Below are 27,040 nucleotides of genomic sequence, written 5' to 3'. Positions count from 1 at the left end.
TACACCTTCCTTATCTTAAAATGGTTTGCTTCATTTCTTACTGTCCTATTTATTTACTTAATTAAAGGCATTTTGTTAACCCACTGAAGTGTTAAAATGGGAAATAGAAGACTTAAGAAAGATTATCTATCTAAAAAATCCAGCGAGCCAATTATAAAAACAAAACAAAACAAGAAAAAAACACAATACACTGCAATATTACAATGACCAGAATATACAGAAATAGTAAATAACATCAAAACCTAATTAAATGGTTTTTGTAATTGAAATCATAGCTACATGGGCTCAGAGCTGCTGCTGTACCTACATTACTTCCAGTCCACTCGTTTCTTGAATTTATTTTCCATAAGCTTACAAATGAGGGTTTTTTTTTTCAGTCTCTAAACTCATAATGTTCCAGAGATTATAGATACGCAATATTCACTTCTTAAAGTACTGGTCAGTGCAGCAAATAAAGGTGATTGTGAAGTACTGCCAGTATCTACTAAACAGACTAAAAATACTTATCTACACATTTTTCTAAAAAAAAGATTTTAGACATTCTCTGAGAAAACTAAAAAGCTATAAATTAATAGAAATATTTTCTCCCCCTTCTCTGTCTTCTCCCTCCTTCCTAAAAACTTGTGAACCGCATACTTGGGGTGATAAAGATTTATTGATCTCAGTATTTCACTGTTGAGTTTATATTACAATTAGTAATTACAATTAGTGATCAAGTCTATCCCTAAAGTTTCCATCACTAAGTAGTAATTAACAATATTCACAGGAACAGAGTTTTCACAGGATATATTCCTGTAATATTTACACAAAAAACAGGATATTTAAGATACAGATGGATTGGTGAGAACTTTAAGATGATAAAAATGGTGGTGCTATATTTTAAAAGTAAGTAAATAAAAACATTATTGATTTAGTAAGTTACCAATAAAGTACACTAATCTACATGTTATGCAGAAATATTCAGATAAACTTCAATCATATCAACAATCTTAAATACACTAATTAGGGGTGCCTTAGCCAGTTACTATTTCTCACCCACACTCATACTTTCTGAAGATACAGCTGGAAAAATCCTGCACTGAGAAGAGAGTAGACATCTACTGTATTTCTTATCTTTCCTTTAGGTATTCTGGGACTGTTTTTCTTCCTTTTTTTTGTTTTGTAATGGGGCAAACACACTTCATGGACTTGCCCTTTGCAGTATTTTTAATCATTCCTCTTTGAGTATAAAGAATGAAAAATTCCTTCCTGTTCTCTCTGGTATCTGTTAATTCCTATGGTGCTGACAAAAATATAGTATGCATGAAAAAATGTACTTTTCGGCACTAAGTCAAAAAACTTCATGAGAAAAATCAAATGAAAAACCAAGTGAAATGAAAAGTCAAAGGTAAGTCTTTTTCCTTATAGTGAAGAAAAGAATAACAATCAAAAAGATACAGGTTTTCCTTGCGATCCGATGACTCAAGAACTAAAAGTATACATTTTCTTGCCAAAGTTACCAGAAAACTCAGGGGAAGTACCAAGCTATTTAAAATATGTAGGTTAACCACAAAGGAAATTATATAACCTAATTTGATGAGATTAGATTATACCTTATCTAATACCACACTAAAGTCATATTATTGTCTAACAGACAATTCTAGTTTACAGTTTCTAATGTTTCTAATCCATAAAAAGGTCAAAGACATTCAGTAAGATGCTGACAAACCATACATTGACATACTCAATATTTTTTTTAAAGTAAAAGCAACAAAAAGATGCCCCTCAGTAACATATCAGACACTGTTTGACCTTATGACAGGCAATCTCTTTTTTGTTCATGACATCTGAAGGCTAGAGAATATTTACAACACTAGAAGAAGAAAGCTGAAAATTATGATGGACAAGAAAAGAAAAGTGAATGAGGTCATCCTAACTGGCTGACAGCAGCTTTCCACCTCAGAACAGCAATAATTGGACCTGATACTATACATATACTGCACAAAACTATATATTAAAACAAGCTACAGCAATTAAGCAATTGATTTTAATAACAAAAGGATGCTAAGCCTGCTGTGGCTATCTGCAAGAATTTCTAAGCTGGAAAACATAGTTTTCCATCAGGGAAAGAAGGACTGAAGAAAGCAGTGTGTGTTACATGGCTGAGTGTATAGAAAAGATAACAATACAAGCTTTAATAACCTCTCCCAAACCATAATATTTTGCACAGTTTCAAGCAAATTCCTAAAGCCAGTAGTACATAGATCATTCTGATATAAAGAATGATACAGATCACTCTTTCTGAGTTTAATTGATGCAGAGATCAGAGAAGTCCCTTCACACATTTCATCAAGCAAAAGAGAAAGCACACAGCTGTGTATGTGATACTGCAAAAAAGAGTTACAATAGTTCAATGAACTTATGAATGACTTAAAAACAGGAGTGGCTGTTCTAATGCCACTGCACCTTCTTAAGATCAACGATCCTGAGGATAATATATAAATAAGTGTGTAAAAAGGAATATATAAAGAAGCATTACAGTAAAACAAAGCCATGACAGAGAACAGGAGGTATTGAAAAAGTAGCAAGGATGACATATAGATTAATAAACTCATTTAATACTGAAAAAGCAAGCATGCTGTTTACCTAATGTATGCAGACAGACTCTAAATAAATATTCAGAGAATGCCAAAAATAGTAAATTAGTCAGCTAGACCCATGATACATTCAAGGGAGTTGGCATGGACTCATTCAAATGAAATGTAAAAGAGAGTTGAGATATGTATATATGGTTGAAAGAAGGGATTTTATCCAAACTGATGTTACCATTTATACTTACAGTTGTTTATTGATTTCATTTCATGTAAGGCAGACATTTGATTATATAAAGTAAGTATTGAAGACAAATGCTTGAACTTACGCTCATACAAATATGGAGAAATGTAAAAGAAAGAGCAATATGTGGGATAATAGTAAAAATATAAGCATACATTTCAGAGGAGAAAAGAACAGGTAAGGGCAGTCAGGTAGCCCTCATACAAGCAACAACATTGGTAAGAACATGGGAATGGCCTCATCAACAATTACTCTCAAGGTGGTATTCTTTTAACTCGCTTATGGATATTCCTGCAGGATTACCAAAAATAGAAAGCCGAGGGATGCATATCATGTGATAGCAATGGGCTCTCTGGAATGATTCCAACTTCCTGTAGTGTTTAAAAGAAAAAGCAAAAGAACAGTAATAGAAGAATGCTGTGTACAGAAAGTGTATATTGGAGCCAGACACATCACAAGAGACTGTATCTATCCAAGCCTGAGGCTGAAAGCACTAGGCTTCTCATTCCTTACAGGAAAAATACTTATAACAGAAGGTGTTATAAATGCAATAACAGAAGTGCAATAACATTGATCAAAAGAGTTGATGCCTAAATATGCATGTAGAGATTTGTTCATTTAACCCACAGGAGAATGTCCAAGCCTTGTTGTGATATACATTTTTTGAATGGATAGAGGCCTGTTATAGATTTGGAAGAGTCACCATGCATACCGGCCAGCTAAAGCAGGGCAAAAAAAAGTGGAGCAGGAAGTGATGACAGACTTAGTAAAGAATAGAAGTAAGAGTTAATACAAAGATTGGGGAAGAACCCAAAACTCTTCTGGACAGATTATTATTATTTGATCTGTGATGCTTTAACACAAAGTCTAGGAGAGGAGCTGCCACCTGATTCAGGTGATAGTATGCATTTTTGCTTTCACATCTTTTTGTTAGTCCAGCAAAATCAGCTCTTCTATCCTATTCCACAGCTGCTTTATAAACCATTGCTTCGGTAAAAGATTCTACAATCAAAAATACAAGCTTCTATGCCCTGTATTTTAAAATACTCTGTTACAGTCAATATGAGTTTGTATATGACAATTGAATGCAGCGCAGTCACGAGAATTGTGCAGTGTTTCATTATTTTTTTAAAAAAGGTGTTAACTGACAACGTCAGAACTTGGGAATATGGAATATAGGAGTATTCTATTACAGGGGTATGGAGCGAAATGTAATACCTTAAAAGCTAATTCAAGTGACATCAAGTTTAACCTTAATTATCTGCTGATAGTAACTGAACTCTCAAGATAAAATGGATTATGGAAACGTATTTTTTGGAGCTATGTTTATCATACTTTGTTGTTGGTAATAACCAAGCATGCCATTAACTTCAAGAGATGATGACCAGCATATATACATACATATATATATATATATACACACACGTATATATATATACACCTCTCTCTCTCTCTCTCTCTATATATATACATATAATAAGAACTAACGACTTTCATAACATAAAGAATTCTTGCATAACCAACAGCAAAATATTAGGTCCAGCTAGGTAACCTAGTACTTCCTTTTTTAAATTACAAACCTTAATTTATCTGTTCCAGCTTTGTACCTTGAGATTCGAGCCATCGACAGAGGAACTGATAAGGTGTCTAGCCAGTGCTTCTCATATTTTGGTTCATTAGCTATGGGTGAAGAAGGTGATGATGGAGCCTGTACAAAATAAATGAGAATCAGTAAGCACAGTCTATCAGATAATACAGTGCATAAAGCATGAATATGCATTTCTGGTACTGCTTGTCTCACAAGTGAATAATATATAGCAGTAGAACTATTCAAGAAACTCAGAATCTAGTAGAAAAAATTAAAAAAGCATTTGTGTAAGAAAAGAACACTGGCCATCTTGATACTATGCTTGTGATTTAATTTCAGTATTTCAGTAATTTTAACTTCAGTATATATATGCAAAGACTACAACTGTCATGTAGAATACCGGTTTCTTATTTCAATATTATGACTTTTAGCCATAATGTTATTAAATAACAGATTTTAAATCCTGAGTTTCATGTTATCACTAACCATTCATGGACTGATGAATTTTTTTAAAAAATTATCTTTGAAGTTTTCCTCCAAATATTTCTTCTAGTAAAGACTGCTGGCATTATTTAAGCAAAAAAAGATGTCCAAATCTCAGAACAGTGAAAATATGTACTTATATGACCTCTTCAATTCATTTTATGAGAACAAACAAAAGAAAACAACATTAAATTAAATGTGTATAAATGCCATTGCAGACTAAGTTAGAGGAATTAGCCTGGATATATTGTCATTGATAAAAGGGTTTAGCCAAACTTAAAGATTATATAGCAATTGCTCAGCCTCCTAATATATAGTGTCTCTTATGTATCCCAGCTAATTATTTAATTAGTTCATGAAGGTACCACTGAATGAAACATGATGAAAAGAAAGTATTTTTTAGATTGTTGTTTAGCTGTCATAGAACCACTAACACTAATATATGCATGCAGCGGTATATATATATGTAGCTTTTTCTTTATGATGTAATGTCCACAGGTTTACACCATTTGTGAAAACAGAGATTTACACCAATGAAAGCAGAGAAATATGCTCAAATGTAGAAGAAAATGATGGCAATTGGTTTTGGTTGTAATTGATTTGAAAATTGTGTTTATAGGCAAAAATCAATTAAATTTGAAACAGCTAAGTAACTGCTGGAATTCAGTGTTCAGAGTACCATTCAGGATTTATGATCATGATTATGTACTGCAAAATGATTATTAAATGGGCACAACAGAAAAGAAAGGAACTTCTCATAGAGCACATAAAAATGGTAACTCAAAAAGTTTTCATTGGTATTTTTATCTCCTCACTATCATGACATCTGAGCATCACACTCTTTTATAAAGATAGCAATACTATTTACAGAGAAGCAGCTGAGACAGATTCACAGACATAGCTGTTCAGGTCAAAACTAGGCATCTGTGTTCTCTGTCTCCAATTAAAAATTATTTTTCTTGGGTTCAAGAGACAATTTTCTAGTACAGAATGTAGTTGAAAGCTGGTTATTTTTTAAAAGGTCATAAAATGCATTGAATAGTACTAACAAAAACAAATAAAATACAGGATGACCTAGCTTCAGCTCTGTTAAGCCCTGGTGTTCAAAAGCCATAAAACTTACTCAAAATTAAGAACATTCTGAGAATTGTTTTATTGTTAGTTCTTTTTCTTGTTCATAAGCTTTTAGGGTTAATATTTTTTCCTAAAGCTCTTATAGTCAGCAAGGGCTAATCTTTCTATTTATTTATTTAAATAAATCAGAATAGTTAGTTTCATATTCTAACAGGACCACTGAGAGTTAGTGACTGAAGAACTCCTTCTAGTGAATGAAAAATTTGTAAAGGAATTGCCAGAATTGGAAATACTAAAATATCTTTTAGGCTTCAAACTGTTTGGGGAAAAGAATTTTGTTTAGAGTATTTGCAAAGTCCCTAGGAAAATCTAGCTTTCATCTGACTGAGATCTCCTGGTGTTGTTGCAGTATGAATATTTAATAATAAAGCTTATAGAATAATTGTATTGCATACAATTAGCCTCAAAAGGCTAGGGTGTCTTCACAGCTTTATATAAATTTTATAAGATCATAGTGGAGAATCTGTTGCATATTTTGTGACATAACCTCATGCAATCCGAAGTTGAAAATGATCAACACAATCTAAAGTGCCTGTCTGGAAGTTGAAATGTCTAAGAATAAATCTGGAGGTAGTTTATTATAGTCAAACACAAATGCTTGAATATGACCACTGAATTCATATTCAGGAATCAGAAAGTAAAGAAGTGCCACAGTTTCTGAAGCATCCTCACCTATTTTTCATATCCTCTCCATTCTCTAGATATGGATCAGATCTAGATAATTTAAACACAAAGACCTGTCTTTTTCTTGTGAACTATAAGTTCTAGTTTTTTTTTAGCAAACTGCTAAATATACTGGAAAACTGTAGGCAATTTAAAAGCATTCGGTAGATAAGAATTGAGGGGGGGGGTTTACTCTCATAGTGTAATGTTTCCATTTGGTACCTTACATTGCTGCCAAATGTTTTAGTAGGATATTAGTGCAAAGAATAAATATTTCAGTGTAAGCCAAGAACAGAATTTTAGAAAACCCACATTACGTTCCTTCATTAGATTCATGAATTGAAAGAAAACAAATAGCCAAAAACAGTGGGTCAAAATCTATTAATTCCAAAGTTATGATACTACAGTAGGGGAAATATTATTTCCGTTAATGTAAACTCTAAGGAAAATTTGGCTTCCACAGGCATTTTTAGGTTTGTGGTATTTGAGAAACACATTACAAAGAGTAATGGCTTTTTCAGTTCAGGATTACTTACAGCTACTGCATGATGTAATGACAAAGAATAGGGAAAAGATACAAAGGAGTCAAGTTGGTGACATTCTCAAATGTCTGCTTCATACTAGAACATATTCTACTACTCAGTTTATGATAGAGCACAAAGCAAATATTGATCCCTTCTTATGTTCTTAAGGGAAAAAAGGGGGCATACATAGCGACAGGCCACTACACAGAAAGTAACTCTATCACAGGACCAACAGTTCATTTTGTTCAATTTGTCTTATAACCTACTACACTTCAGTTTGAGACTCATCCTTTGATGTCACCTCTTCAGAATTAGTGAACACATGGTTAGACATAACTGGGGAAGGATCAAGTCAACACAACTTTTACAAACAGAAGTCATGTCTCACAAGTCTTTTGGAGTTGTCCAAAGCAGTCAATTAATATTGAGAGAATATTAATCCCTATACTAGGAATCACTGGAAATGTAGAAAATATACCATAGAAATAAAACTATGTATCTCCTCTGTTGTTGTACTCTGTCCTGAGCATGTGTTGAGGACAAAGTCCAGTGTGCAGAGCTGGCTGCCCTTTAAGCCTTCTGTTTACTAAACAGCTGCTGCTCGTGTTGCAACTCTCCACATCACCCCTCCAAAGCACAAAAAAATTGGCTGTTTAGGGGTCATCTTGCAATCATATATTTTATCCTCTGGTCCATTTCACACCTTTGGCTTTCTGCTGAGACCACCAACAATGTTGCCAATTAATGCCAATTTGGTTGTAACACCTGTCCATTAGGAAATGGATTGAGCACAAAAATTTCATTTTTGACAGAACACTGAACAAGAATCAGTTTTTAATGACACATAATCTCTGCCACCTGTGACAGATGTAAAGTGTTGACCTGGATGAGGGAACGATTCTGTATCCCATTAGCAATCACTGACCTATGAAGGATAATTTAGACATGAGCTTTGTTTTTTTAAAAAAATATATTCTATGAAAACTCATTATGGGTCAACTAAGAAGTCTTTCCATGAGTAGAATAAAATGTCCTCTATTAAGTAGGAGACTTAATTAGATACGTCTCTATAATCAAGCTTCCACTATCAGAACACAGGAAGGTAGAATATAGGATTGCAGCTGGCTGTGGCCATCAACTTTTTATCTTGTGACATTTCTATTTGCAGAGATTGTTATTTTACCTTTATTTTTTAAACTGTCACTGATTCTGAATCTCTAGAAAGAAAATATCATGTCACTGGAGGAAAGCATTTCTGAATTTTCCCTAATAATTTAATTTGCAATTTCTCTTACACCTGCCCCTTGAAAGCAGCCACAGTAATTTTCTAGTTTGATGCAGCTCTCTCTTTAAACATGGGCTTCAGAGAGATTGAAGCTGAATTAAGCTAGTTTGGGGGCAGAAAATACTCAGGGTCATGCTATTAGCATGCTTAAGTTTGCACTTAAATATGCTTTTTACTTCATACTGTAAATATAATCTGGTTTGTAGTAGGATAGATCTTGCAAAGTCTTCATAGCATCTGAAAATGAAGGAATATACCTGGAATAGCAAGGTAGCTATTGCAAGCATTGTCATAGCAAAACTGGGCAAAGAAAAAGAGGCAACAATTGGAAGGGTTTATTCTTAGAAGACTAAACTGACTAGTATCAAGCATTTGTTCCCTTTAAAGAAGCTATCTTTTCTCCTTTACTATCATGATGTCTTGCTCTGCTGTCATCAGCTTTGAGAAAGAAAGAGAGGGCAGAACTTTCTTTTTTACCAATAACTGAGCCTTCAATGGTCTATTGTGGTATAGGACAGTAAAGATGATGGGACAAATCAAGGATTCAAGGCTTTCTCACTATTGCTGGCAAATTTTTAATGAAGAAAGGGTTCTAGGAATCTTATTTCCACTTTCTGGAATGCTTCTATTTCCAGATATTCCTGATAATTGAATGCCCATAAACCTCTTGTTTTGATAGGCAACCTCTGGCAAAACTGAAGATATTTGAATCTATTGCTGCTTCTGTTACAGAATGCTATTGTAAGGATGTGGGCAAGAAAGAGCTAAGAAGATATGATTCTTTTGGGGGTACACTGTCTTCTTTTTCACTTCTTCAAATACATCAGTAGCAAGAGAAGGACTAGGGAAAATGTGGGTCTGCTACTGAATGGGGCAGGGGCCCTGGTGACAAGGGATACAGAGAAGGCAGAATTACTGAATGCCTTCTTTGCTTCAGTCTTCACTACTAAGGGCAGCCCTCAAGAATCCCATAGCCTAGACGTAAGGGAGAAAGTCTGGAGAAGGGAAGCCTTTCCTTTGGTTGAGGAGGATAGGATTAGAGACCTTCTGGACAGGCTGGACATCCACAAATCCATGGGCCCAGATGGGATGCACCCACGGGTACTGAGGGAGCTGGCGGATGTTGCCAGGTCGCTCTCCATCATCTTTGAAAAGTCCTGTGAGAGTGACAGAGCACTGAAACAGGTTGCCCAGAGAGGTTGTGGAGTCACCTTCTCTGGAGATCTTCAAGGTCTTCCTGAATGCAACCTTGTCTACCATGCTTGAGGTGACCCTGAGCAGGGGGGCTGGACTAGAAGATCTCCAGAGGTCCCTTCCAACCTTACTGATTCTATGATTCTCAGTCTGCTAATGTGTTCGGTTGGTACTGATTTTTCCTCCCCTGGGAATAGATAAAGGCAATGGTACAAACTAGAGTACAATTTATCAAACCTCCCTTACTAGACATATTACAGAATATTCAAAAGAAAGCCCTCAATGAGTAGGCTATTTGTCTTAGTTAATTTGGTGGAAGGGCTTTAGAGTTTTATCATTTCCAGTGGAGTTGTACAAGACTGAATATGCTCAAATACATTAGTTATGATTAGTAGAACTGTGTTTAGGGTTTTGTTCAATGTAGATTGATAACTAAAACTGCAGGTGGGGTGGCAGAGAACTTGAGAAGTTGGAAAGCTTATCCTAAATGATGCTATAATTTCATGTAATTTTCATTTTTTAAAGCCTGCATATTCTAGCATCATTGCCAAAACATTGCCGCAATTCCACTCCCACACACAAACACTATTTGCACAATTACATTAATAAGTTTTTGCCAGCTTAGTTTTAATCTGGATCATTTCCTCAATCCAGTTCACTACAGAAGCTTGAAAAGATACACAGGAGACAGAAATAAGAACTACTAATTTAGGGGATAGATATAACTTCTTTCACTACTATTGCTGGCTAATGAAAACTTAAATGTACATAAAGCTATGGCCTTAGCATGCAATGTCATGATCAGCTGATATAGAATGATTAAGCTGATATTAAATCATGCTGGTGCTGATGCTAGTGATTCTAACCGTCTGGTCTCTGCCCTCGTCGTGTCTTGTTACATTTCTTGCAACAGCACTAGCAACCACCGGATTCTCTCTATATAGCTTTCAGTCACATTAGTGACTGAAGTATATGTTTATACATATATATATATATAGGTGGGTTAGTTTCCAGTGGAACAGTGAACTGATCTGATCAATGTATGGCTGAACATTACAGATTATAGAGGAAATAGAGGCTGGGGACAAGCTGAAGAAGAAAATAGGATTGTTCCACTTAGCGGTAGCAGAGTCTTACATTAGTTTACATTAATCATGGAACAGCACAATTATAAATGTTCAACGTGGTGCAGGGACATGACTTGAAATTCTTGTGATACCCAGCTAATGAAGCATGATACTGAGATAGCTACTGTAAACAGAAGTCAATTAGAGTGCTAGACTTGTCTCAGAATCCACTTAATGATGGTATCAAAATACCTATGCATTCCTTTGATGCAGCATCAATTCAGTAGAGGGTTAGTGTTTACTTATTTTTAATGGAATGCTTAGATGCAGGTGCACAATTCTGTGACAGCTTTAAAAGGATAGTAATTACGTGGTAAAGCATGCATCACCAAATCATTTAATAGATGAAGTCTTCTATACAGGAAACAAGCTCTTCCAGATGAAATAACAATTTGGACAAGTAATTTGATATCTTTAAAATTCAGTGAAAACAGTAACTTTTAATTACATAGCTCTATTTTACCTTATTTTAATCGGCAGACATTGTTTAATTAAATGGGAAGAAGGTGAAATAGCATGTGAAACAAGATATTGCCCCCTCTCTGTCAAAGAAAAAAATGTTTTGATTTGACTCTAAGGCTGTCTCACATGTATGCTTCTGAAATTTAATGGTTGCTCTCACAGACTTTTAATGTTTTTAGATTTAAAGGCTGCTCTTGCAGACACTGAACACCTGTATGTGGTGTTTACATAAGAGTCTATATAGCAGTATGTGTTAGGGGCTTACACTGCCCTGTTCACTGCAGTAGCTATGCATTTAAATCAGTTTGATTAATATTTCTGCTACTGGTAAGGAACAAATTAAAACCCTTTCAATTATATATTTTTTTCCAGAAGTGATTTACAATGGAAATATTAATGAATATTTCATTACAGTTGTGCTGCTAGATATTGTTACATTTTTTTAAATGACTCAATAAGATACAAGCCTGACTAAGATATTTTTTGAGAATAGATATGGACTATTTGACAGAATCTTGCAGCTTTTCCTTTAATTTGTTTCCCTCAGGCTAGTATCTAATTGGTTCCTGTGTACCTCAATGACCTTGCCTGGAATACCTTTCCAGATATATTCTTTTTCTGGGGGAGATGGGGACTGTGGCAGCAAGACAGAGTAATTTATACTAAATTTCAGCACAAAAAGCAAAAAGTAATTGTGCCTCTCCTTAAATTATAACTGCAGCCATAAATCAAGACACTGTTACAGCTACATAAGGACTAGAACAGTAAAGAAAATAATGTTGAAATTAATACAAAATTATACTATAAATGTGACTATATCCAAACTTCAGCTATTGCAGACAATTTGGGGGAACTTTTCACACCCTTAAATGAGGAGTACTGTCCCTACATAGAGAAAGCAGCTCATAGGCAAATTTTTATAATTCCACAGAGTCTAAAGAACTGTAGATCCTTAGGGATTTGAGGCATTAACACTGGATGGAACGTGGTGGAAAAACCTATTGCCTCTTTTTTATTAATTCACAGAATCACAGAATGGGTAACATTGTAAGGAACCTCTGGAAATCATCCACTCCAACCCCCCTGCTAAGAAGGGTCACCTGGAGCATGGTAGACAAGGTTGCATCCAGGTGGGCCTTGAAGATCCCCAGAGAAGGAGACTCCACCACCTCCCTGGGCAACCTGTGCCAGGGCTCTGTCACTCTCACAGGGAAGAAATTCCCCCTCACGCCCAGGCAGAACTTCCTGTGCTTCAATTTCTGCCCATTGCCTCTTGTCCTGTCACACGGGACAACTGAAAAGAGTTTGTCCCCGTCCCCTTGACACCCTCCCTTCAGGTACTTATACACATTGATAAGATCCCCCCTCAGTCTTCTCTTCTCCAGGCTGAACAGGCCCAGCTCTCGCAGCCGTTCCTCATAGGGCAGATACACCAACCCTCTGATCATCCTCATAGCCCTATGTTGGACTCTCTGCAGTAGCTCCATGTCTCTCTTGTAGTGGGGAACCCAGAACTGGACACAGGACTCAAGATGAGGCCTCCCCAGGGCTGAGTAGAGGGACAGGATCACCTCCCTCGACCTGCTGGCAATACTCTTCCTAATGCACCCCAGGAGACCATTGGCCTTCTTGGCCACAAGGGCACATTGCTGGCTCATGGTCTACTTGTCATCCACCAGCACTCCCAGGTCCTTCTCTGCAGAGCTGCTCTCCAGAAGGTCTGCCCACAGCTCGTACTGGTGCCTAGGGTTATTTCTCCCCCCCTAGGTGCAGGACCCTGCACTTGCCCTTGTTGAACCTCAGGAGGTTCCTCTCCGCCCAACTCTCCAGCCTGTCCAGGTCTCTCTGTATGGCAGCACAGCCCTCAGGTGTGTCAACCACTCCTCCCAGCTTGGTATCATCAGCGAACTTGCTGAGGAGGCACTCTGTCCCCTCATCCAGGTCATTGACGAATAAGGTGAATGGGATGGGACCCAGTACTGGGCTCTGGGGGACACCACTAGCCACAGGCCTCCAACTAGACTCTTTGCTACTAAGCACAACCCTCTGAGCTCTGCCTTTCAGCCAGTTCTCAATCCACCTCACTGTGCACTCATCTAGCTCACACTTCCTTAGCTTGCCTGGGAGTATGTTATGAGAGACAGTTCTTATTAATGGAACTAAAAGATAAGACATTTAAAGATACCATTTATTCACTTTAATAAGGTCATAGTGAAAGTCTCAATTAACTTTAATGCAAATTAGAGTCACACGCTGTTTTTGAACATTTAAATCTAAACTAAACAATTTTCTTACTCAATATCAAAGTAACTTTGTACACAATTCTATATGAATAGAGTAGAAAGGCATTAATTAGTTGTCTTTTTCCAACTTATTTTTCCACTGCTACTATTCCTGAAAGGTGTAATCAGAACAGAAAATTCAGATTATTTTTCCCGATATGCAGAAAAGAGACAGCTTTTTCAAATTTATTCATGAAATAAAAGGAGCACACTTACTTGCAGTGTGTTTATTTCATTTCATATAGATCCTCAGCCCAGCAGTCCAAAATATTTAAGTGTAACTACCATGCTCATCTATTGCGACATTTTTCTTTTCTGTTCAGCAGATATTGATGATTACTTTAATGACAGTTACCAGCACTGTTCCTCTAAGCAAGGGAAATATTCTTTGTATTTGTTACATTTTATGCACATACATTACTAAATGATGTAGTGTAAATTGGAAGTCAATTTAAAGCTTCAAGATCTATACCTATAATGCTTTCATTCTCAATGAGAAAATCATGGACTTTCAGATCAAGGAATGGCTGAGTCTACTGCTATCACATACTAAACCATTCTAATAGAAAAAGTATTGATCTGAAATCTTGAAATGTCTTCAAAGTGAGCTATAAGACAGTAAAAATGGAGAATAAAATAAAACTTCAGAATGATAAATAGTATGTTTATACTGAATTGCAAGATGCCATATAAGCAATCAAAAAATAAAATCACTGAAGCTTTTAGATGCATAGTAGCAACTGGATCTCAATTCAATAGCCCAATCACTTACTAGAAGTATCCATCAGCATAGCTTTTACTCTCTGTATTGGTATGTCTATCCCCTTTCCTAGAGCGTTTTCCTCTTCTTTCCCTTTATGGGCTTGACTGAGCCATAGATACCTTTATCTCACTCTGAAATCAGGATCTTTCATAGTACATTAAACATTTAGCATCCTACAGGTCCCATCAACTATTGGACATCTGTATGTTTTCTTTTTCATAAGCTGTAGCAGGTGATGAAGTAGATAATGTCTTTCTTAATGCAAAACATTTAAATTTGATAGCTGAAACAAAATAACTAAGAAAAAAAATTAAAGCAATTTAGAAAATCCTAAATGCTTATTTAGTTTCATGTAACCAACCAAACTCATCATACACTTTAATTAGAGTTCTTAAATTGCATGAACACACAGAAAATCATGGTCTACTTTAGCCTCAGTTCACTTAGAGTACCACTTTTAGACCATTTACCTTATCTCAGGGAAGCTGGATTTTCAAACATATGAAAGACATCCACATTATCCCCATGTGCCTGGCAACTATCCTATTGAATAATAATAATTTAATGATATTTTTATTATGCCTTCATTATATGTCTTTATTAAAAGTTATTTCAGGCTTTTGCTTTTTTCTCCAGTGGTCAGCCTGGAAATCCAGGACATCTGGACAGCAAGAAGAATATCCATATTGTGTTTTCCCCAAAGTTTTGTGGTTAGAATCATTGATATACATGTACACGACCTGTAATCACTGGCCTTCAGACCAGCTCCTTCTTTAGCACTAAAGACTGAACCTTTTCTGTTCCCCTCTAAGATTTCACATTGTATTCAATAAACCACATATCATATACAGGTGAATGTATCTGTCACTACCAATCACTATAGCATTTGTCACAGTGCTAAAGTACAAAATAGTTAGTATAAAGAGGGCATTTCAGCTCATTTATTTATGCTCCAAAAAGTATATATATACTGTGATTTTGGGGGAGTCATTGCTGAGGTAATGGTTCATTGAAAAGCTTTTCTGTTTTGATGTATGCACTACTGAAAACCTTGTCTGTTGGTTAAAGTGCTATACCGCATACTGCTCAAATATTGTAGGAAGGCTGTATATAAATCCTGAAGATGATATCACATACCACACCTAACAGACCCACCACAGTAATGCTCATACAACTATGTCTAACAGAGAACTGCAAGATACAACCAGAACTGAAAATAGTGTTAGGCGAAACAGCTTTATGTTTACATGACTAGACTACTTTCTATATAATACAAGTCATTATTTCCACAACTTACTCTATTGTGTCATGCGAGTGTTACAGCCTGGCATAGCATTAGCTCAGGTATCTCTCTATTATTGTTTTTCATAACAGACATGCTGCATGACAGCTTGTAAACCTGGCATAAAAGTAATTCCTTTTCTCTCATATCTATTCTTTCCTTTGCATTGTATGCTTTTGGCAGCAGCATTTCCACCAATATGTGCATTGTCTAATACAGCATTGATCTGACTGCGGTTAGGAAGGTAGATACGACTGCAGTAAAAACTCACAAGATGTAACAGATTATTCAAGTGAGTCAGATCTCTGCTACCAAGGTGAAATTAAAGGGGCTTAAATACCCTTAGCCTTAAAGAAATCAGGCCCCACTGTCTGAGGAAATAGTAGTCCTGCTTTCCTTTCCCATAAGAATGAAAATATATAATTAAAAAAAAATAGAAACATCCACTAGCTGGTAGCTGAAATACACTCATAACCTCTTTTGAGGTTCTGATAACGGCTCTGGCACAGCTTAGTTTGATAAAAGCTTGACCATGTACTTTCCATTAGCTATCTCAAAATCTATTCATTTCTGTTTAGAATATTTTAAACTTTTCTTTTTCATTTCACGCTAAAAGAACTTGATAGTTTTTCATATTGTTTCACATGAAGGAATATCATGACATTTTTTCTAGGCTAGATAAAATGTAGATTTTTCTTCTAGGCCATAGTGTCTGGTGCTTAGGCATATCTCCTCATGTGAGCTTATGTGAGACTTCAGAAAAAGAGAGTAAGTACTGTATAAAGAACAATTAGTTCCTAAGTATTGTCCTTTATTTTACTTTCTCTTTTCCTACCTATATTTCAAGTTTACTCACAGTCTTTTGTGTGCTACCTTGGGAAGTGCAATTCTAAATTAATCTGCTACAAGTTTAAACATCTCCAGATGCTCATTTATACTTTTGCAATGTGTAGATTCAAAATGTTCAATTCCCAAAGTGCAGTCATAATAATTTTTGTCAGTTATTATGGAACATTCATGTTAGCACTTAAAAGCATGTTTTACAAAAACATGCTAATGTAATCACATGCAATCATCTGACTACAGCCCTCTTCTTACAACACATGCTCTTTGCAAAACAGACTGATTCCAGTGCACCTGGTACACAGGCTTTCTTCAAGCACTGCAGAATGATGGACCTTTATAACTGACTGGGGTTCTTTGGTAAGACAACAACACAACCTAAAGAAATAATCAATTGCAAAGAAATAAACATGAAACTTGCTGTATCTAGACTTAGTTTGGACTGTAGGCCCTAAGTTATAGGTACCACAGTATAGATGAATCTCAGAATTTTGATCAGATGAAAACCAGCCTTAAGGATCAGTTTAGAGAGATACTGCTCAGAAAAGTGTGAAGCTATGGGAGACATCATCAGGCAGTTGACACTGCTATCTTTTGCTGAGTCAAAAAAAAAATTTAATATAGCAGCATGTCCACCTACTACAACAATATAGATTGTCTTAGAAGCTATCTTCTTTAGCTTTGCCAACTGTTTTTTTCTCTTCAAAAAGGAAAAAAAAAAAAAAAAACCTCTCATGATGTTATGTACGTTTCAGTCATAGCTGTTTGCTAAAGAGAAAAGGACCGACTATCATCCAATTAAAGAACTGATTTTCTCCTCCTAAATCTGATTTCCTGTTCCACTTCTTTCTCTTTTTCTCACTTTTTTCTCCTGTCATGAACATTTGTTTCAGTAATTCAGTCTTTACATTCTTTTCAGAATTCCATGTGTAACTCAGCATCTTTAGCTGTATTAAATTCAATAAAATAGGTCAAAAGTTAACATGAACTTATATCCCCTAATCCAGTGACCCAGTCTCATCATGGTCACTCTTACAAGCTTCTCAAAATGAGAATCTAGTAACTCAGAAGCCTGTGCTGGTTACTTTGTAAATCTAGAATTTACTTTGTAAATCCAGTGCATATGCACTTAAATTAAATAAATAAATAAAAATCCTTAAGACAGTCCTCTGTTAACATTCTGAAGCTCAGAATGGAAAGCAAACTTACACAGCTTACATCATGTTTTTATTACTAATTTGCTTACCGTGTTAGTTGAGTTTCCATTTAAATGTAAGCCACTGTCAAAGAGAGGTGATGAAGCTCCACTGCTGTGATCACTAGATGGTCCAGGGGAACCTGAAATCAGATCATGAAAGATAACTGTCTATATTAATATATTATATTATATTACATTATATAACTTTTTTCAGCAGTCAATAGCTATTCAGCTGAAAAAGGATACACAATGAGAACCTTCTATATCAACCTCAAAACCAAAAGAGAGGTACTGCTTGGATTTCAGAATGACAGACAATGTGTCTGACCATATGCTACACTTTATATGTCTATAAAGATAAATGCAGCTGGACATCATTATATAGAGACTGTGCCAAGGAGAACTTCTAATACGTTTAACCGTTAGCAAGATTAAGTCTTTTTTGCACTGAGAATGATATATTTAAAACCAAGTAAGTAATTTAGTTACACAAATCCGATTAATTTAATGAATACATTTCTTATTCACTATTGAAAGTCTCACCCCATATATAACCATGAATTGTATTTATAGATGACGCTAATAAGAACAGAGAAGCACTAACTGTATACATACATACACTTTATTAATGGGTATATCTTTTTGTTACGAGTGTCAATTATGTTAAAGTATGAGGTACCTTTTGAAACTGAGAGATTAAAAGCAAGGAGTCATTTTATAATGCTAATATTGCACGATTATAGTCTAAAACATTTTCTCTGAGATAACTCTTTCTTTAACAGTTATGTATCATTATCCTGCTTTAATGGTTAATGTGACTCAAGGTTAGCTTAATGCATCTGTAGGTAATAACCTATTTTTAGAATGGAAAAGGCACAAAGTCACATCATTGTCCAATTTTTGTTAAATGTATAATATTAACATATAGTTCCAATAATATACTTCATACAATTATGGTCAGACAGGATTTGACCTTATCAATAAAGTACATAAAATCAATTTCACAGCATTATATTCATAATTACTGAAAACTCTTTTTTCTATCTGAAGAAGTCACCTGAAACTGCCTGTAAATCATTTCACATTAATAGGTTTTACAGGTCTAACATTGCAAAAGTCAAAAAGTCATTCTTGGCCATATATTTTTATACGTATTTATTCCACATATCTGAAGGAGTTAGCAAAATGAAAGTTAGTTCAACATAAGTGCATTTTCACCATAATAAATCTCTGTCAGTTCAATCCTGAGGTCTCAAAATAATACCCTGAATTCTTAAGTTTCAGCATGTTTTCACTTGCAATCATTTCTGTATGCCTTTAAATGATATCAGCAAGAGGCATTTACAACGGCTTGTATCTCTGATGGCCATGGAAGCTGGCTGATTGTTCTCATTTAATTAATCATACTTTCACACTCATTTTACAAAACTTTTAGATACTTAGATAGCATAGATACAGTTTGCAGTTGTAGGAATTAACCATAACATTTTATGGATAGTTTCATGTATATGAACACCAAAATCTATGTTTGGATTGATGATCATAGCTTGCTGGAAAATTTTTCAACATTCTTTATAATAACATTTAAATAAAATAGTTGGCATTAAATTTTCCACTGAAGAGTGGAAATTATTATTTATAATATACTACCTATTACCTCTTGCAGTATACAACTATGACAGGTCCATGAGTCAGCCAGATTCTTAAAATGGAACTATCCTATCTCTTCTGTTAATTGAACATATACCAAATACATGAATTTTAGAGATTTCCAAATCTCTAAATCCAAATTTTACTATAATGCAAAACATTACATTCAAATAATTTTTTTTAATACAGAAAACTGACATCTGTTGCATGGTAAACTTAGAATAAAAGGTTAAATAATATTTTTTTCCTCCTACTACAGTGTCCTTACAGATTTGCTTTCCAGTTCAGCAGTTTTCAGCCATTTTCTTAGTCACAACAAACTCTACATAGCCTCTCTCAGCCTCAGTCACCTCCCAGTCTTGACTTGCAACCACGTTCACAAGTCTTTTAGTCTGTTCCCCGCTTCCTGTGCCTCACATACTCATGGACTATTCATTTCTAGCCACATTCAGCACTTCAGAAACTGCCCCTGTGTATGCTCAAATGCTTTCATGGAAGGTGCTGTTTCTCTCATTTCTCCAAGCAGCTTCACCTGCCTCCCTACATGGCAGACCAAAACCAAACAAGTAGTTTTTTTCCCCCTGATCTCAGAACAAAACAAAAGACAAAAGACAGTAAATACACAACACACAATACACCAACATGAAATAAAACTTCTACTATCTGCTACTATAGTCTTTACCCAAGCAGATGAGACTCCAAACCAAATGAGCTAGGTACCAGTCCAACTCTGGAACAGAAGTTCAAGAATGACTATCAGAACAACATATATATGTAAAATAAGTAACTGCTATAGGTAACTCCCCTTTCCATGACTACAGTACACTATCCCAATGGATACTCATGCCAGATACTAGGCTTTTGATATGCAGTGAAGTTTTCAGCATCCATTTATTACCTAGCTGTCATTTACCCCACCCAAATTATAGCTAGACAGCCAACCTGTGAGAAATGTGAATGCAGACTACGACAGGCTGTATCTGTTTTATGTGTTTATTCTCAGATGTGTCATTTTCTATTCTTTTAAGAAAGCTGGGTTAGGAAGTATCCTCTGGTTAAGACTGATCTTTTCTTGAGCAATTACTGAGTATACTCAGAAAAAGAAACTTGGCCTGCAAGGTGAGAAGTCAGAGAAGGAGACCTAGCAACAGTATAGGAGTTTGCAGTTCATGTAAAGAGACTGGAACACTCCTGAAGGTACTAGGAAGCAGAGATCCCAGAACTCAGAGGTCAGGGAAAGGGTCTCAGGGGACTTCGCAGAGTTAGCAATAACTCAGGAAATTACAGAGTTAGATGAAACCAAATCTGAAAGCAATAACTCATTTGCAGTTGTACAGTTGGGAGTTGTTTATACATCTTTTTCATTTCTATTCTTTCTGACTGAAAAGCAGATCCATGTAATCAGTAAGTTTTTAATCTCTTCATAATACTACAATTTGTTTTATTATCAAAGTTACTGAATCATACTGGGAATATCTTGTATTAACAAATCTCATATATCTGACTTGTTAATTTATGTCATAGACAACTTCCAATAGACAAAACTGAAAAAAGATCATTCCAGTCAAATCACAAAATAAAATTGAAGGAAAAGCTTCTAATAATTTTTATTTTCACTACAAGCCTTGCAATTTCAGACTATTCTAGTAATTTTGTCTAATTATCAGAAAGATAAATTTACAATAAAATGCTCTAAGGAATCTTTCCAGCAACAGTAAAACTTATCTAAAAGGGCCCTACATGGCCCTTAACAACTATTCAACTCTGGAATGATTAACGTACTCAATTCCATCTACAGCAAAGAATCCTAATAACTAATCCACTAAAAACTTCTTGACTTACTTCCAAACAGGAAATTTCTCCTTTTTGTTTCCAGGAACACAGATCTGTCCTCTTGCTCACCCACTGTGACCTTAAAGCAAATCACAGGCTATGGGATGAGGAATCATCCTAGTCATGGAGCAAGACAACCCAATGAGCAGACAGTTATTGATGCTACAAATCAAGTTTCTCCTTCAAGAACACAAAACCTGTCCGGTGGAGGTCTCCTTCCACAACCCACCACTCCTTAGCTGGCCTACTTTATTACCCTGGAGAACATTCTGAACCCTAGTCCTTGCCTTGACATGGGAAGGCTGCCAGGACACACAGCTGTACATCTTGAAGAAGCTAACATGTCAGGAGCTCCTGGAATCCATGGAAAGGCAAAAGATACAACTTCAGTTACTTATTAGCATTTTATTTCCAAATTCAAAACCAAAAAAAAATGCACCCAGTCCAGAAGAGAAAATTGTGTCTTACTTTCCCATTTTATATATATATATATTTAGAAATATAATAAAAACAAATAAATAAATAAAAGTATAAATATAAATTTATAAAATTTATAAAATATAAATATAAAATAAAAAATATATAATATATATATAATTTTATTTTTAAAAAGCTCTCTTCTCACAGGAATCAAGGTCTTGTTGTCCTAAATTTTATTAGCAGGTGCCACGGCTACACTCCTACAAGCCAATTATTGTGTATCCAGGTAGGATTAGATTAGGATTTAGATTATACTACCATCAGCCCTAGCATCTGGAAGCTCTAAGTCCTATTCTCTTCACTCCTCACCCAAGGCTGGAGCCACATGGAAGAGCATTTGGAGTCTCAGACTAAAGATTTACTGATTCAGCTATTGCATTTATCTTCTGTGAATCATCCTACAGGCTGGACTAGCTGGACTTGGCGCAGCTGCTACTCCTGCTAGTGCTGTTCCCCCTGAATGTAGCACTGTTAGCACCCTGGCACCTTCCAGTCCTACAAAATTATGCTGAGGCGTGACAGGTGAGAAATCTTTCCTCATCTATCTGTGCTCAAAGAACACGGTCTCAATGGCATAAGCAGTGAATGGTCTGCTGTTGGAGGATTCACAGTGAGAGGTTGGGGAAACCCATGAGAAGGTGAGACAGAAGTGTCTCCCTCAGCTATTTCTGTAGAGACAAAGACAGCAAATTCATCAATCTCTACTTCTGTCTAGAAGTACACAATATATTGGTAGCTGGATCCAATCTGCCAAGCACCCAGTGCTACTTACAGCACAAACTTTGCAACTTTATTTGTGGATGTGTAAAGTGAGTTCAGCAGGTACAGCTAAACTAGTAAAGAAAATAGTGTCAGAGCCTGTTCTCTGGAACTGAAACCAACTGGCATTGTTTGGCTGTATCCATTTCTCTTAGCCTCCAAAACAGGGTGGCTGCTATCAGACATTGGGAATGGCTGGCTCATGGAAACTTCTAATCCGGGCCTGATAGTTGTTAAAGAAAGAAATATCTGGTCTAGGCCAAGCTATGACAAGTATCCTCCAATATTTTAACAATACTGCTGATCAAATTTCTGTGCCAAATATTTGATGACACCATACTATTATGGACAATCATAATACTCTAGTATGGCCCAGAAGTCCCAGGCAGCTGTGAAAGAGAGATCTCTACTAATACTGGCATACCGCCATTGGGTAGGACCTGCCCGAAATGAAGAAACAAGCAGTCCTTGTCTCATTTCTAAGTGTCAATTAGTCAGTACCCTTGCCTATACCCATGCCAAATCCTATATTAGTTGTTCATTACCCATGAAATGGGGAAGCAGCCAGACAAAGGTGTTGGGAACTATAGGCACGTATTTCCCTGTTGTGATATCTTGTGCCTTTGCTAGCCCACTGCAGGAGATAGCGTAGGGAAGGAAGAAATATGAAAAGTAATCAGGGGAGTTACTCATGAGGATGTACTTACAAGACATAGTAATAACACTGGTTAATGGGAAGAGACAATATGATTTCATTCAAAAGGAGAACTTCACAGCATCAAAATTGCCAATGTAGCAGCTAGTCTGACTGAATGCTTGGAGGTAGGAGATTATACGCTTGAGTCTTCTGGGACCAGGAAAGGCCACGATATATCAGTTATGCATGTATACACTTCAGTCTTGACTGTAGTGTGAGTTGGGATGTACTTTATTGTTTTATATAACTGTTAATTAGCCTATAATATGTCACTGATGCTTCATGACTAGAATTGCCCTTTGTATATGGGTTTTTGGAAAGCTCTTCCCAACATAGGGTGCTTTGTCCCACTTCTGCTCATCTTCGTAATGTCAGTGTGCACCCCTAAAGCAATCTGTTTTCCATGATTTTCTGAGACCTTATTTTCTTCCCACTCACTGCTAGAATGAGCACTTGTATCAAGTCCAAAGATCATCTCATTCACTTGAGTTTGGTTTCAGCCTATACTGGATGGCTGCACAGACTATCCTGGGAACAAGCAGGTGAGCTCTGTGCTGATGTCCAAATCTAGTTCAGGAAAAGAGTCATTTCTTCAGTTGCACTGCTGCCTGATCACACTGGAAGAGTCTTTTTGTTAAGCCTGTAGTATAGGACTCCAGGTCTTATGATCATGCACTGGAGTGACTAGGACAGTAAAATACTTGACAAAGATTTCTTCATGCTCGCTGTAAGGGAGCACTGCCCAAAATTTGCATTTTGTATCCAACATGTCTCTTTAAGCTTCTTAAGTTAAGCACTGCTTCTCTGTTGTGCTTCTTGAAAGTCTGTGATAGCTTGTTTAAAATAACACTGTGTTACTGACAGGAAAACATGCCAGAGAGAGTGGAATAGCATGGCTACAGCTGTGGTGAAGAACAAGTTGCAGACCCATGCATGACCTCTTGTGAGGACTGTAACTGAACCAGAATGATGAGCTCTTGGTGTTCAGAAAATCTGTAGTGGAAGTGCTATATTGCATAAAAAATGTATGCACCAGCCCAGCACTGTACACCTGGGCTTTCTCAGAAATAACATAGGACATATCCCACATCAAAAAATAAGCAGTGTAGAGATTGGCAAAGCAGGACTTTAGACACAAATTGATAGTGTTCCAACGTAAATGAACTCTTCATGCAGATGTGTGTATTATCAGATTACTTAGAAACTGAGTTCCAACTTCAGTCTGAATTCTCTGTCTCTATGGAAATTCTATCTTGTCTTCATGACTCTAGTACTCTGGCTCTAGCTAAAAGCAAGACAGCAGATTTGTTTGCTATAGGAATTCCATCTGAGCTTCAAATCTCAACCTCACTGAAATGTCCAAGAATAGACTGGTATTCTGCATGTTCATCCTACCACAATTTTGATTGAAACTGCATCTGCAACACGCCCTGTAACCATACAAGGATAGATGATGATCTGCCACAATTACAGTAGTCTTCCTGTTTCAAACAGGTCTTACTTGAACAACAGTAACTGCCCTGAAGCAGGCCCTTTAAATTGCATCAGCAACATGCCCTGTAACCATAGCAGGATAGATCTGCCAAAGAGCAGAGTGGTGTAACTGTAACTAACTATGTAAAAATATGGCCAACAATACAGATACTATTTTTAAGAGCCTGCTAGCTTGGCAAAATCATTCCTAAGCTTGGGTGCATTGTCAAAAGTCTCTAGCTATCTGATGACCTAGGATGGAAAAGTAGGAAGAAAAAAATTAAAGTCTCATTATAAGGAACATTGAACAGACAAAAATATTTCAAAGTAAGATTTTTTTGAATTTAATGAATTTATATTCCATTTTCAAATGGAAATGATAAGCTATAAAAAGTAAAATAATGTTTTTAAGATGAAAGGTATAGTTCACCCTAGAAGAGACCTGGCAACTTTGCTTATAACAAGTGTAAGAATATAGAGAAATGACAGACAATCATTTTCTAACTACAGGAGGCAAAGCTTGGTAAATCCTGATCTGTCCAAATCAAGAAAAAGCAAGTACACAGTTGAGCACTACTTACATAAAATCTCAAACAAAAGACACATTTTAAATGTTTTTCTCAGTTTAGAAAGAAAATCATGTATAAGGTAAAATGATGCTCAAGTATTTGGTCTGATTCAGTTAGTTGATATTATGCACATTTTTCTACTCACAATATGATCGATCTAAATTTCATTTGAGTATCTTCATTATTTGTAAGTATTTGCTAACCAACAAATAGAAGACTTTCTTCATCTGCAGTGCTCGTAAACAGTTTACTATTCCTATAGTTTGACTGCACACGTGGCACATTATAATTCTGCTTCCTAAAATGATCAAAATATCAAAATAATTTATTACATATTCACAACTAATGTCATGCATTTGTTTTGTGTGTAAGCATACTGCTGTTTTTCTAGATCATTCTGAGTAAAAAAACTCCATAACTTTCACTGTAAATGTAGGATTCAAATGTTTAAAAACACTACTTTATTATATTCCATTAACTCTAGCATGGAAAAACTTTGAGAAAGCATCCATGATTGTACTGTATTTTAGTGAGTTTTCAGGTTCATTTTGAATAAACTATACAGAAGCTATCATGCAGTAGTACTAGATTCTTACAAGTTAAGCAATAAAGTACATATAGATTATTTTCTTCTTGCTGTAAAACACTCAAGGATTGAATTGCTATTTCTGTTAGTGTCTTCTTATTGTGAGAAATACTGCAAAGAGGAAAACAAATTACTCCTATCCATTCATTTCCCCTTACCTAATGGGAGCTTTAAAAATGATGGCGCTTCCCTGAGGTACTGAACGGTGATGGTAACTTCATCGCCAGCATTTCGCAGTAGGTGTACCTGTCAGTATGACAAATAACAGCTACTTTAAACCACCAAAGAACCACCGGTCATGGAAAGCACATTAGTTACAATGAAATCTACATCTCTGTTGATCTGCAAGAAATTCAATATGAATATTTCTGACTGGAAATGAAGAATGCCTGGAGGGTCAAGCCACACCAACAAAAGATGTGAGTAGGCAAGACCACAGAAACAACATGAAGAAATAATTTGGTGGGCAATTTGCCTATATATACCAGCTGAACATAGCCTCTAGATACTGGGACAAGATACTAGGCATATATATGTTTATGTCTATTTATGTGTATATATGATTGTATGTGTGTATCTACATGTATACATATAGAGGTATGTATGTCTATATATGTGTATATATATTTATTGTATGTGTATAAACATGCGTAATATAAATATATATTAATACATAATATATATTTTATATCTGGTTCCAAAGTATTAGGCTTGATTCAGTTAGCTGACACATTATGAAAATTTCTCTATTTCAAATACAGCCTTGATTTCTTTGAATGTCTTCATTCTGTAAGTGTTTACTAAGCAGAAGAGACTATATATATAACTATGCATTCATTAGATACATACACATACATAATAGACACATGTGTATTAAAATATCAGAATTTAATTAAAGGTATAGCACACAACTGCATAAGGATTGCTCTTATACATCAAATTAAAAAAGGGAGACAAAAACTGAGATGACTCAAATCTTCACTGGCTAGAAAAGCAATGTGAACCCATCCTTCCTACACAGTAAGAACATACATTTCAGATATATACACAGGTATATATACATTTATATATATAAACTGATCTAGATATGAAAAATAGCTATGATAAAAATTGAAGAAACTGTTGGTACATCCTTGCATGTTAGATTGCATTTACTTAGCAGTCTCAGGTTGATAAATGTGGCTTCCCAAACTTCATTAATATCCACACTAGAATTTAAAAAGAATTGATGTTCTCCTTTTAGGTCAGTCTCACTACCTAATCTCTTCACACTATCCTAATCTGCATTGTAATGAAGTTAAAACTATATCAAATGCTTTTAAATTTGACAAATGCATTTATAAGACAGAAA

The 27,040-nt window shown here is 35.8% G+C and overlaps 1 protein-coding gene across 3 annotated transcripts in view; it reads right to left on the bottom strand.

Annotated features, from left to right (window-relative positions):
* Nucleotides 1-27,040, bottom strand: part of SNTG2 (syntrophin gamma 2) — a 296,093-nt gene that overhangs the window by 92,273 nt on the left and 176,780 nt on the right. For 2 of the 3 annotated variants that reach the window (XM_062572982.1, XM_062572984.1), the window contains 3 exons: nucleotides 25,848-25,935; nucleotides 17,691-17,782; nucleotides 4,395-4,522 (listed from right to left, as the gene is read on the bottom strand). In XM_062572982.1, coding sequence (XP_062428966.1) covers nucleotides 4,395-4,522; nucleotides 17,691-17,782; nucleotides 25,848-25,935 — 308 coding nt within the window. The remainder of the gene's footprint in view (nucleotides 1-4,394; nucleotides 4,523-17,690; nucleotides 17,783-25,847; nucleotides 25,936-27,040) is intronic. The other variant, XM_062572983.1, reaches the window with a different exon arrangement.

Source organism: Rhea pennata, chromosome 3 (genome assembly GCF_028389875.1).
Source record: "Rhea pennata isolate bPtePen1 chromosome 3, bPtePen1.pri, whole genome shotgun sequence".
Lineage (NCBI taxonomy): Eukaryota > Metazoa > Chordata > Aves > Rheiformes > Rheidae > Rhea > Rhea pennata.
This window is presented reverse-complemented; position numbering and strand designations above follow the sequence as displayed.